At 37.0% G+C, this 14,599-nt stretch overlaps 1 protein-coding gene across 3 annotated transcripts in view; it reads right to left on the minus strand.

Moving 5' to 3' along the window:
• Positions 1-2,802: 2,802 nt before the first annotated feature.
• CLSTN2 (calsyntenin 2) overlaps positions 2,803-14,599 on the minus strand; it is a 421,974-nt gene continuing 410,177 nt past the window's right edge. For all 3 annotated transcript variants that reach the window (XM_030028229.1, XM_030028230.1, XM_030028231.1), the window contains exon 17: positions 2,803-14,588. In XM_030028229.1, the coding sequence (XP_029884089.1) occupies positions 14,388-14,588 (201 nt within the window). In that variant the 3' untranslated portion in view covers positions 2,803-14,387. The remainder of the gene's footprint in view (positions 14,589-14,599) is intronic.

A 14,599-nucleotide genomic window follows, 5' to 3' on the forward strand; every position in this document is an offset into this window, starting at 1 on the left:
AACTTTAAAGTCAGATCAGGGGACCAACTTGTTAAGTTTTTACTGTCTCTGTGATGGAGGTTCCCCAAACACTCTGTTCCAGAGTTTGACCATCCCCATTGTGAATTTCTATCTAATCGCAATTTCTTTTGCTGTGACTTTCATCTTTTACCTCTTGTCTGAAGGTGTGTCTCCAAGAAAAGGCTGGCCAGTTAGGTAGCTGAGAACAGCAATTAGATCCTGAGCAAATTCAGCTCTCAGCTTCTCTTCATCTGTTTTGTACTCCAGATTCCTTACAATCCTGGTGGCCCTTCACTGGATTATCCAGTTTGTCAGTGTTTTGTACTGGGGAATCCAACATGGGACACAAAATTTTGGATACAGCCTTGCTAATGCCAGATACAGGCAATAATCACTTCCCTTGACCCATTAGTGTGTTCTTACTGATGCAGTCGGTATGAGATTAAGCATTCACCAACAAAAGGATACACTGCTGACTCATGTACACCTTGTCCACCTGACCTGCCCTCCCCCAAGTCTTATTCCAAAAAGCTGCTTTCTACCCTTTCAGCCCCCGACCTGCACTGTCACAGGGTGTTTTTCTATCCCAGGTGTAGGTCTTCACATTTTCCATTGTTAAAGTTTTGTCAGCCCATTTCTCCAGCCTGGTGAGGTCCCCCTCCAGTGCGTCAGCTGCTCCCTCCACTCTGTTGGTGTCATTCCCATATGATATATGTGTAATGTAAGGCAGACTGACCATGCACACCTGTTTGCAAGGTTCCTGCTAGTTGGCAAAGGCAGATTACTAACAGACAGTTCAGACAGGATGGCGTATAAACGAGGTTTATAGGTTAGATTTCTATTTTTTCTAAGCCAGAAAAAACTGTCTGGCAAACTCCCTTAGGCTAATGTGGTGACTGCATTTACCTTAAATTTTGAAATAATACAGCTATATTCTTTTTGTAAACTCAAAAATTGTACACAAGGACAAGAAGACAAAGTGTAAGTCATTTTATAGGATATTCAAGGTCAATCTTCAAAACTGGAAACAATCACTCAGATATATATTTCTCCTCTTATGTATAAAATGAATTTTGTTATGCCGCCTAAATAACAACAGGTCAATAAGATGCTAAAAATGAATCTGTCATCTGTTTATACATATTTAATTTGCTCTGAATGAGTCATTACATATTTTGACTTGGAAAAAGGTCATGTTTAGTAAAAAGGCCTTTAGACTATCGAACATGTTTATAGATAAGTGTGATAATGTTTTATGATATATTACATATACTTGACCTTCATATATGTGGACATTTTTGGTGTATATCTTAATTGTATAGGCAAAGCTATTTTCAAAGTATATACTGTATCCATTGTATATACAATATTTAAATAGCATTTGTAAAAAAGTATTTACCAGTTGGGGGGGAGTATGCTTTTTTTTAAATTTTATTTTAACAGCCTGTTAGGGGCCTTACAGTCTATATCTTACAAGAAAATCTGTCTTCGTCATTTGTTGTTCAGGTATTGTGTAATTTTAGTCTTGCAGAAGAATGTCAAATCCTTCCTGTTTGAATTTGTTAACAAAAGTCATCATTTCTAATCTAGATCTTCTAGACTTGGTGAGAAGCCGTCTGCCAGGAGTGTAGTAGGTGGGGTTAATCTTGTACTAAGCAACCAGAATAGGAGATGCTTTGTAAGGCCCCTTCCAGTTCTACATATCTAAATTGTATGATGTTCAGGCTTCCCAGTATTGCTGCTGAGGTACACCAAAGCTGGCTAGTGAGTTTGAAAGGATAGCTAAGGCTGCAGTGATTGGCTCCACTGTTTGGATGTGAGATGCAGGAAACAGGGACTTCTGCTTGAAATCTGTAAACTGTAACGCTACTCTGTAACCATGCAAAACAGAATTAGGCTCATTGTCCATTGTGTGTAGGATGCAGGCAACATTTTCCCTGAGAGGTTTTCCAAAACCCCAGTCAGCCATGGGATGCTATGCCACTGAAATCAGGAGTGCAAAGTCTAATGTTGCTTTCAGCACTTGTTCTTTTCAGCACCCAGCAAGGGTTGGAGACAGTGATTTAGGTGTTCAGGTTAGGCTTTTGCCTTTCACTGAGACTTCTGAAGTGCGAGTTGGGCCCTTCTGAAATTTCAAAAGAGCTGAATTGCATGTTAGACAGCGGATGTTGGGTACTTAACTGAGTGTGGCTAATGAAATATATATGTTGAGTTTTTATTGTATTGTGACTTGTAAATCATACCTTATGTAATCAGTGTAACTTGTTAAAGAACTAGATTGAGTCTGAGGAGCTAACAAGGAGGGGAGCTCTAAACAGAGCAAAAGGCAAAAAGGGGTCAGGTGTATTCCTATATGTCATGAGATCACATGTATCATGTGCAAATGTAGTTCATAGGCAAATGACTCAAAATTATGTTTTTCCCTTTGTATTATTTCACAGTTTATGTGTTTAATATATGGTATAATCATTTTTCTCTTTAATCTTTTATCAACTTTTATCAGACCAAAATGAAGTGTGAAGATAGATGGCTATTAAATGTAAATACCAACAACACTTCAAAAGTTTCCCTTTCCCTTGCTTCTCTTTCCATATTCTCAGCAGGATGAAAAGTTATGTAGATGCTTTAAAACTGTACTGAGTCTTTTGACACATGGCATGTTCCTCCTTAGGAATTAGCAAAAGAGCTAATATAGACCAGATATTTAACCTTTGCCACCAGAGGTGTTAGTGTTTAAGAGTTATTGTTCAGGAAATGAGAACACCCCAATAATTGGTGAAATAAAGATTACAGAGCATTACCTTTTATGTGAAATTCTAAAATTATATTTATTGGCCAATTCACAGAAAGTGCCGTAGTGACCACAAAAATGAATCTGGTTTTATAGATGTACAGGCCAAGTTTTAAAATAACAGATCTATTTCCATTATGCATTTAATCAATCATGTGGAAAACATATGGAGATTAACAATCTCAAATTCATAAGTGACCGTGCAAATTGACATGGCTTTTATGAAATATACCATGAAAGGGGTTTTATACAACTTATTCCCACTATATGTAAAGTTAGGTTTCATGTACTTTGTGTCAAAATTTACTGTACATTTTCATAAGGAAAATGTTGGGTTTTTTTAAAAACAACAGCAGCAGATTTGTATCTGTGTTCAAAAATCATTTTGATTTCATATTCACCTTTTTAATTGCATATAGTCTTTTAATTCATCATTCTGCATAAATTGTATAGATTCACGCTTTCATAAATGCATTTAGCATCTGCAACAAGACATTTCAAGTTGTGGTTTATGATTGTATCACATATAAATTAAGATATTTATATAATGAGCATCTCTCCCAGACTGAAGAGTCTGTTGTTTTAAGACACACTTAAGGGGTCACAACCATACAGAATATGTTTATTTGAATCTCATCTGGTATATTTTTTATTATCAATAGAAATGGCCATAACTACACAGAAATTGGACTGCTAGGAAAGAATCCCAAGCTACAAAATACATGCTGCCAACTGCAGTTACTGCTCTTCAACAAGAACTAATGCACCAATATGGAAGCAAATCTGGGAAATGATGAACCGTGTGTGAAAAGTTCTACATTTTTGCAGGCAGATGAAGTATCACTTTTACTGTCAAGCTATGATGAAATATGAAATAGAATTGTCCCAGCCAATTAGAGCTCAGAGCTGTTATATTCAACATGATAAGGTTATTTCTCAGTTCTTCAAAATCCTACACTCTCAATAACATATAAGATATTTCATAACCATTAACATGGTTAAATCTGACTCGAAACAACCCCTTCCACCAAAGTCCAGCAATATTCAGGGTGAATGTCTGATTCCTGCTCTGCTGCTCGTCACAACTTTGGTCATGTTTTACAGTTCCTCGCTCAGGAATTCTTCATCTTTTTTCTTTCCCTTTGTGTTGCAACCTCACCTTGCAAGGCTTAATCATCTTGTCACCTGGTCTATAAGACTTAAGTTAATCTTCATGCAATTATTAACGTACTTTTCATGCAATGGCTGGTTTTGGAAAGGTGGGCAGAGAAGTGACAGGAAGCTATAATGACACAGAGTTTTTTAGAAAACTGAAAGGTATTTCCACTAGCTTTTCTCATCCACTGTTATTAGCCACTGCCAAGATAGTCATCTTTGATCATGTGACCTAGAACCAGTGATGGCAATTCTTCATTCCTGACAATATTATTTGTACAATGCTGGTTGACACCTATTAGGGACAGAGATGCACTGAGGGAAGTGTATAGGACCCTTAAGTCAACACTGGAAGGCTTAGTGTGCCTGCTCTCCCTTTTACCTCAATCCTTTTAGAGCAAATGAGGAAGACAGTTCTATTTCACTTGGGTCTTAGTGATGCAGTGGGCCTTTGAGCACAAGGATTTCAGTTCTGTTTCGGCTTTCAGGTACAGAAGGTTGGGGTAGAAGGAGGAAATACATCAATTAAAAGACCCAAGCTGACTTGGTACATCCTTCCTGTTTGTGTAATCAGGCTTCTGAGCCAGAGAACAGAGGTTTGCTTGAGGCATGCTTGAAAACTAACCATGTAGTCATTGTGCCAGAGACCATAAATGAATTGCACATTTGCAATATAATGTTAGGCATGGCAGTATTCGGAAAAGTTGGCACAATTCTATTTCTTTGCAGCAGTTAATATATGGCTAGAAACCTTGAGTACTTGTTTTAGGAAGTAGGTGCATTCTACCAGTGAGATTTGAGGAGAAACAGCATATACTAAACTGTCTTAAAGGAATATATTGGTAATAGTTACTGTTTAGTGTAGGGACACTTAAAAGCATGGGTACATGAATGACAATGCCTGTTTTCAAATTAATGATGACAATCTAAGTTTTAACAAACTACTACTTTTTATTATTGTTTGGTTGGCTTTGTTTATTGTTTGGCTTTGTTAAATCATACCGACATAAAAGACACTGCCAAATTCATATTATATGAGAACTTATCCATAGATTACAGCAAAGATTTTTTAAAAACCAAGTTTCAGTATAAATTTATTGTTTAACCTTTGACAACCTACACAGTGACACACACCGACACAGAGCACTTTAACAGAGTGAACTGACCATGACTAATTTAAGGAAATACCAGTTTTTTTAGTTTGTGTATTAATGACATTTCATGAAAAGGTAAGAAATGGGAGACTGAAGGAATGAATTGGGAGGAGGAGGGATTCATAGCCTCTCTAATAAATGACCAAAGGCAATGAAATTGATAACTATCTAAAAATATTCAAAGGATATAAATCATGGTTAGAGGCATTATTTAGGGTGGTGCAAAAAGGTATAATTGGGATGAATGAGATAAAAATTACAAAAAGCATTATTTAAATTTATTACCAGGAAAAGCTTTCTAATGCTGAATTCTAATAGCCCTAGAATAATGTCCCAGGGGAAGTGGTAGAAGCCCCAGGCTTAGACACATTTAAGTGGGTTGAAACACCCCCACTCCCACGCCTAACACTACAAAATATATTCTAGGGAACAATTCTGCACTGTTAGCATAATACTCTGCCTGTACTACTTTTTCTTTCTGTCTACTAATCTTTATTTCTAGGATTTAATGAGTCTAGCAGCAACTTCTAAACCCACTGAAATTTAGATGAAACGGTTATTAGGAATCCTAACCATAGTGTGTATTACTCTGCAAAGCAACAACCCACTCTGGTATATCTTTGTGTCCCTGATGTGATGACCTTTGAACGGAACTGCCTGTTAACACAATCAAGTATTTACTCAAGATTCTGGTGGTGCAGTATTTACTACAGAATATAAAAAAACATCTTTTGAGATGTACCTCACATTTTTTGGACCAGTTTGTGGAGGATCTAGCAATAAACATGCCAATGGTTGCTTCTGAGAACAGAGGTAATAGCTTCAGCTCTCAGAATTGTCCAGGGGTGATCATTATCCTTGAAAATTTTTTGTTATCTTGTGTATTTTCAAAAATCAAGATTCCTACCTATGTGGTCACTTAAGAAATTGGATCATCACAAAAAGTTTACTTAAGAGGCTTTGCAACATGGAGTACAGTCTTTCTTGGATATTCCCGGTTCCTTATCCAACCTATGGAGTATGTTGGTTGTAGAGAATCTCTAAAACTAATCAACACAGTTGTCTGTGTGCAAAAGTTCTGTTTCTTACCTCAAATTAAAATGTGTGGTAACTGTACCATAAAATTTGAGTCACTACAGACAAAGCATTTTTGCCCAAATCACCATGGGCCTGCCTTGGCTGTAAAGCATTTCCTACTTAATGTAGGCACAGTGTAGCAACATTCATCATGGTTTTGCTCCTTTCCCAGCTCTGCTGGAGGTAGTGTAACGGTAACTAATGAAGCAGCTACAGACAGCAGCAACCATGCTAAATAACTTAAGGTTCTAGTTCATTACCACAACAACCACCTCCATGGTGGGAATGATTATGTGATTTTTTTTGTATATATGTATATGCGTGCGTGCATATATACATGGTCATCTCAGAACCTTTCAATATCCTATATTCATTTTCCTTCTTGTTGATTCTGATAGCTGTCAGTTCTGGACATGAAAATAGCATGTTTCCATTTTCTTACTGTTTGACACTCAAGCTTTTAATTGCTCTTGTTTCTAGAAGATTAAATTCTAGCTTTTTTCACATCAGCTGTAAACCTTAACTCTTTTTGTCTGTTGTTCATGCATTATTCTCTTCTACCTCCCTGTTCACTCTTCCCTAAATAATAATTCAATTTTCTAAAAGAACTGACTGCAGCTGATCCATTCCACATTCCAAAGAGCATGCCCAGTTAAAACAACCATCCACCTTCTCATCTATATGTATGCACATTAGGCAGATTGTAGACAGGAATTTGTTGCCAATTTCAGTACTGTTTTGAAATGTCATTGTAGTCACAGGCTTGGTCAGGGTTATCTGATCAAGTCTTTTGTATCTGTTTAAATATTTAGGGGAGGCTGGAGTAGAAAGAAAAAAGACATTTTAATTTTAACAATTTGTTTGTTTTTTTGTTTTTTTTCCTTAGGATATCCTGAAAATATCAGCCAAAAATTATTTTATGGGTTAATACACCTAGAGTAACCTGAAAGAACTTGATATCCAGTTAGGAAGTTAAATGCCTCTGAAAACCCCAAACAGCATCTAGATTTATACAAAAAGAATAGGTAAGACAGCAGAAAGGCCTTTTACTCCCATGAAATTTTCTGGGTTTCTAAAGTGTGAGTATAGAATACGATTGTAAAACCTTTGTCCCCCATTTGGAGACAGCTTCTCTTTGCATGGCAGGCTTTATGTACCTTGCTTAGTGAAAGCTGCACTCTTTTATCATATGATGTACTTAGGTGGGAAAAAAATTCTGCTGCTTTGCTCTCAGCATAGGCATAAATACTGACAATACACAGCCCTGTAGCTTCAACAGCTGATGAATGCACAATTTCCACAGGAGTTAGAGTTGAAAACAGGAATGAGGGCTTTTTTTGAACTCTATTTTCAATGTTTGTAATGTTTCAAACTATTGTGAGTGTTTCTTCATAGGCAATCACTAATGAAACAAGAGCCCAAAGTTCTTGACTGTAATCATTGTGTCATTCAATTTGTGTGTGTATTTAGGGTGCTCTACAATGGAGGGCTCTAAGTAGAGCTGCAACAGAATTATTGAATCGTAACATCACCAAGCTCTTTGACAGTGCTTTTCATCTACAGGGCTCACAGTACTTTGGAAAGCATGTCAGTATCATTATTCCTATTTATAAGCAGAGAAATGGAAACTGTAGCTGGGGAACCACTGTCAATACTTACTCAAAAGGCAGCAAAATGCCTCTGGGGAAAAAGGGTACTTGATCTGGTAACTGCCTTTTCATCACCAGGAATGAAGTTAGGAACATACAAAACCACCTGGATTCATTTTCTTGTGTTAAGCTTCAACAATATGTGTTAGAATTGTTTATTATTTTAAAACTCTTTGTTAGACAGAGGTTTATGAAATGAAAGCCCTTGCTCCCCTTTCACTTTTGCTCTGTTTGAGCGTTGTGAATTTTTATTTTATGATCCTGTCTTCTTTAGGCAGGGCGGGGGGGAAACCTAACCAATAAACCCATACCAGGCTTGTACCTTGTTACTCGTACAAAGGTAATGAAATATAATTACCTTCTGAGATATCGCTGGAGTAATTTTCCTGATAGATTTAGCAGAAACATTTCTTGCGATTGAGTGTGTTAACAGAGTATGTGTTTTACTCTGCTGTAGCTTTAGTGGTCATCCTTCAAACCTGACTTTATTGTCCATGCTAATAAAGAATCTGGATTCCAGGAGAGACTAACCAAAAAAAACCCAACCCCCAAACAAAACACCCTAGTGCTAAAGCAGTCTGATCACTGTTGGTTCATCTGAGACTGTAATCTCCTCCACTGGAAATCTGAAACATGCTGCATTAAGGGACCTGATACATTTCAGCTTACAACACTCCCCATACTGTTTGTTACGCTTTTTAAAAAAACCAGAAAACCACCCAAACATTTGACCCAAATGTACAAAGATTGTACAGGATCTCTGTTTGCTTCTTTCTACTTTGTGTAGAAAGTATTTATATTGTATTGCAAAGTGCTCCATGGTTTGGACAGAAGCATGGGGACCTTTTTTTTTTTTTTTGGCAACACCTAGATCATTGAGGGACAAGGTTGGCTGCCATTCTTATGGCTGTTTGGAGTGGCATTTTTATACTATGAGGTCTGCAGATTCTGTAGGCAATGATGATGTGGCATGAACAAAGCTTGTCATCTTTCTCAGCTTAGCCTGAGGAGGCAGAAGCCTAATGCTATTATATGGTTGGTGATACTGGTTGAAACATGAGGAAGATTGTATTTACATAGCACAGCATTATGTACAATCAACAGTAATAGTTTTAGTTGTTTCAAAGGTACTTTTGCTGTCTTTGACAGAACTTTTTTTTTACTTCCATCTCCTCCTTAGATTTGCCCAACAACTGATGTATGAGAACTGCCTTAAGCTACAGGTCAGCAGCTACAGGGATCATTCAGAGGTGCATTGATCCCAAGGTTTACAGTCAAAAGTAAGTGAAACATCAAGAAGAGGCTACTGCACATCCGGGTTCCCCCAAATATTTCCACTTTTTTTGTTCAGTAATTTTATCTGGCAGAACCAGAGCTCATTGGCTATTTGTTTGTCTGTGATTTCCAGCTAGCCAGCAAGACGACTAGCATCTGACTGGGATCCTGAAAAGCCATAAATTGGCCCATTTTAAGGGCACAGATGCTATATTCTTTGATTCCAGCATTTCCAAATAGTCTCAGAGTAACTCTAGATGTGCTGCCTGAATCCATGCAGCTTCATAAAAAATGCTGGATAAAACAAGAAGTGTATTTCCAATCTAGATAATATATATTTTTTTTAATAGATATAGATATACACACACATACAATATTACTTAAAATTTATGTGTATACAAACTATTATATATATGCAATAAAATGTATCAGTTTGTGTATGTTTTTGCAAAATTCTGCTCATATCACTGTTAATTCTCAGTCTGGCAACTGGCAATATTTGTCCAAAATTTTATTTTATGAAATTGTTTTTTTTTAACACCAGGATTCAATCAAGAAACAAATACCTAAGTATATTTAAAACACCTTTTTACAAGCTATGACACCTTGATTTTTCTGCCAAATGAGCTGTTCTCTTGCTGTTAACCTATTGGTGCTTTTTAAGAGTAGTGCAGAAATAGTATACAGTATACATCCAGCAAGCAGCTATGCTCCACAGAGGTGAAGCAAATTTGCCAAAAAAATTGGGGTATTAGTCAGGATGTCAGACACCAAGATTTTTAGCACTTGGCTCCTTTCCCTACTGTTAGATTCCTGGAAAATATGAGGTTTTATTGTAATTTTCAATAAGCATACAAAAACTGGTGGGGATATACTGGTATTGAGATATTTAATCTAGTCAGCAAGTGTGAATTAAGGGAAGAGGAGACTTTTTTGAAGCCCTGGAGGTGTCCTCACCGTTTAATTGCCTCTCCCTCTCTAAGTATCCATCTACTTTTGCAAACATCCTTAATTTTGGTATTATAATGCATATTCCAGGATACCGGGAGCAGCTCCACGGGTCCATCCCACCAGACCTTTACCCACTGTCACCTCTGTGAAGTGTTTCATTCTCCTCTTCTGCTAAGCATGGATGGTGGTGGAGATGAATGGGGTGGTGCACATGCTGGCACCAAAAATTCCAGAAGTGTCCCAACCTGCTGGGATCCTCACCAGGTAAAAAGCATTAGAGCTGCCTCTCAGGTTACAGGTCAGGGAAAGAGACAGCTGAAACACAAAGTAGGTGCAGGGCTCAAAAGGGGTTACCAAAGTAAAGTAAGGGCTGCTACTGAATTACCCTCTGACCCGTCCTTAACCTGGGGCTACTAATGTCCCGTGGCATTATTTTCAGCTTAGGGTCAGGTGGGAGACAGTGGACTTCATCCCTACTAGAGGAACTTTATAACCCTCTGACCCTTGCTGAGTCTTATTTACTTCCTGAATTAAGTGAGGATGGTGCACGTGCTCACAGCAAGCCCAGTATTGCGCCACACCAGAAAGGGAATAAACTGCACCTTCCCATTAGCCCTTGGGGAGGGAGATCATCACCAGTTAAAAAGCAGTCAAGCCACCACTGCAGGATACTATTGCCTGTTTGAATGAACAAATAACAATGGTTTATTTTAATTAGTATTAAAGATGTCATGAACCCTACATATCTATTTCTAATGTGAACTGGCGTCAGCCAGTGCAGTAACTATTGAGATTAATTGAAACAACTGTGCATTTTAAAGTTTATTTGCAAAGATAAAATATCTGTGGAGGGGGTAGAAGTGAAAAAGAAATGTGACCTATTGATGACAAAAAGCAACTTAGGCAGTTATATTAATTCAAATAACACAGTGTATCACCATCTTGAATTTGCATTTCTAGGTTTTGCAGCTTTTCCCAGCCTTTGATTAGGATTTCAAAAATTTAAAGGCATTCATTGATGTGATGTCATTTTAGACCTCTGACACCATGTATTATGGGTACCTCTTCAGAGGTGGTTCGGTTTTTTTTTTGTGGATGCACTTGTTTGTTTATTGCTAGCGTAAAAACCCCACATTTATTTGTGTGTCTTCATAGCTCAACCTTGCAACTGGGCTAAGGATAAACATTACATCTTAAAAAGCCAGACACTGCAGTTGCCATTTTTGAGTTTGCAGCATAAACAATTTTTTTCAGAGAGGAAAGGAGAGATTTTTGGGTTTTGATTGGGGGTGGGAAAAGTGTCTGTATGTGTATGCACGTATATATGTATATGTTCTGGTTTGGTTTTAGGCAAGTAGTTTACATAAAAAAATAATTCATGGGGGGAGGACATATTGCTAAAATTATTTCAGAAAAAGTGATATTTCTATGTCATTCTACTAGTAGGCTTTTGCTTATGAAGCCATTGCTTTCAACTTCTATACAAATATTCTAAGGTTCATTCTATGAAGAAGTATCTCATTCTCACTAACATTTTGTGAAAAGGATTTTTCTGTTTATTTAAATGAAAAATGCTGCATAACGCACTCCAGTGAGTAATCTAAGTACAGTGATGCATTTTAGTTTGCTGAATATCTTGTTGCAAAACAAATTTTAGTGATAACACACATGCCTGTACTTTGCTTCGGTTTAAAAATGTAGGTTTATTTACAGTAGAGAAAATACTTTGCTTCTTGTGTAATGTACCAGCACGACCTGAAAAGATTTGCTTCCAGTAACAAAAAGATAGAAATCTATTAGATGGGGAAACACACTGATGAAGAAGACATGAACATATAAAAGAATTAAAGGATGCCAATAAGGTGGTAAATTGCTGTCTTCAAGTTTCCCTAATGTTTCCTGTGATAACAACAATAATAATCAGGAATAACAGAAACTTTAAAAATAATTTAAGTCCAGTTTTAAATCTGAAATTGACTTTTAAATATCTATTTTTAATTTTAAATCTTTTTTTGTTTCTGAGCAGAAAACTTTGCTGATATGCTGATAACAAGCATCATGAAGACCCTGTTTCATGTCACTAACAAAATTTAACACTATGAAGTGATTTAGGATATTAGGATGCTAGGAAATGTTCTAACATAAAATTTCTGTTCAAGATATTCAGAAATTTTAAAATTAATTTTTTATTAAACAGAAATTTTGGTGAATTTTACTATCTTTATTCCTGCAGATAAATTGTATTTATGTGGGCTTGATTCTGCAAATATTCTTCTAAGTTTACTATATGTGAGAGACCAGAATAAAAATAAAATAGGACTGCTCACATAAGAAAAATTCTATATTGCCAGTCTTAAAAATCATGTGCCAACACGATTGTGGGAACAACAAAAAAGAGCATGTGTCTAAATTTAAAATTAATTTAGCATTCTTCTCATTTACTTTCTAGTTATTAAACTACAAGGTCCAGTTGCTGTCAGTCTTTCCCTGCAACTGTCAGATACAGAAACTGGAATTAATTAAAAGAGCCCCCAAACCCACAATATATGCTCAATATTCAAAGACATTCAGGAGCTGCTAATAATTTAGTGTTGAGGGAGGTGGATAACCTCAAGATTGCTCAAGTTACTTTTTGCAATATCAACTGCCATTCACGGGTGCTCAGGAAGGTCCTGTTGTGTGGCAAGACTGATAACTGCCTGTTTCTCTGGGAGACGGGCGAAGAGGAAACAGTTCATTTTAAACAGCAAGTTACAAAAACAAAAGTCAATGATGAAATTGTAAAGAAAAGGAAAGTACTACTTAGGAAAAAAAAAAAAAACAGACAAGCCACTAGGCAGCATTCAGTTCCATGCCATTTTGGGTTTTTTATGCATTAGAGCAGTTAGTTAGTTGTCCTAGCAAGTGGTGCATCATTTGGTATGCAGAGAATTTGAAGATGCAAAGACCATTGAGGAAAGGGGACAAAAAACACACCACACAGACTTATCAACACATTGTATGTAGCTTTGCTTTTTTTTTTTTCCTCCTTTTCAAACAGTGTTTAAGAAAAATATGCTGTGTTACCATAACAAACTAAAATACTCTCTCAACCTCTTCAGAGTTTAGGTTTCGTTTTCACTTCTTTTGGTTCCAAGTAGGTTTTATTTGTTCTTCTTGTATTTGTTCTTTATAAAACCTTTTCTCAACATTAATGGCTTCAGCAAGAAGAAATAAGGGAGAATTATGAGCACAAAAGGGAGCTGACAGTTGTGTATGTATGTTTTCACTTTCTCTTTTGCCACTTATAGGTGGGTAACGGTACAGAAGAAATAGGGCATAATGTTTTATAGAATACAGTCAGACAGGAATTCCAGCTGGCATTCACTAAAGCAAAAGGGAACACTTTCCTCATGTAAAATCATTGTTTAAATCCCAACCGTACATAGCTATGGAATAATGGGGTCACTTATTTTCCACTTGTTCAGTAAGATACTGCAGCAATCTAATGATTTTACAAGACAGACGGTTGAAAGCATTGATTTGCTGCAAATTGTTCAATCCATAACTAATGAGCAGGTCTACAGGTTTTCAGTAAATCAATCCATTAGAATTTACAGTTTCCATAAGATCATATTACTCAATCTGTGGACACAGAACAATTTTTTTTCGTAACCTTCAGCAGCCCCTTATTGCTGTTTTTTTAAACGCTCTTAGGTTTCTACGGATGGATTGGATAAAATCCCTGTATTTGAGACAGCATGCCTGAAAAATACACTGTCCAATTCTACACAGGCACACATGCATCCCATGTCAAGTCCTAGATATTCCCTCGTAGAAGACAGTTAACATCCAAGAAGGCAGGACGAGACAACAAATGGAATTCAGTCTCTGTCACCTGTAGCACTAAAACTCTGCCCCAATTTGAAGGTGGATTATATTCTTTACACCTGTAAGAGTGTGATGTCAAATGGCAACTGTTATTTGGACCCACACAATTCTTCATAACAAGCTGAAATCTCTCCTGCATGAAAAAAGAATAGCAAAGGCAAAAACCTCTATGGATTGGGTGACAGGACTTTTGTCACGTACAGAAACAGGAACTTGAGAACTATGCTTGCTAACAGATCAAGTTCTAGATTACTTTATTACTGGTGATGCCTGTATGTTTGTACCATGTTTTCTCCAGGCTTTGTAAGAAAAGGGTCAGTTCTATCATTACCAATTACTACAACAAGATCATTTTAGGCAAAACAGTTACAAGCAAGCGGAAGATCAAATCCTGTCAATGAATTCATGGACTCTGAAAAAACATTGTATTGGTTGTTACAAAAGAGCAATGTGGCTGGAGGGCTGTTAGTACGGGAGTGTTGAATCATCCCATTCCAACTGCTCTTGCCTGGTGCCATTCTGTTTGTCTCCCTTTTGGACAATCACTTCCTCTTCCTCCTCCTCCTCCTCACTTTCATCTGATTCAGCACTGGTTGTGTCTTCCTCTTCATCTTCTATGTCGTCTTCCTCACTCTCCTCTTCTGTCTGGTGAGGCTTTTCATATTTCTACAGTACAA

The sequence above is a fragment of the Aquila chrysaetos genome, chromosome 10 (genome assembly GCF_900496995.4).
Source record: "Aquila chrysaetos chrysaetos chromosome 10, bAquChr1.4, whole genome shotgun sequence".
NCBI classification, from domain to species: domain Eukaryota; kingdom Metazoa; phylum Chordata; class Aves; order Accipitriformes; family Accipitridae; genus Aquila; species Aquila chrysaetos.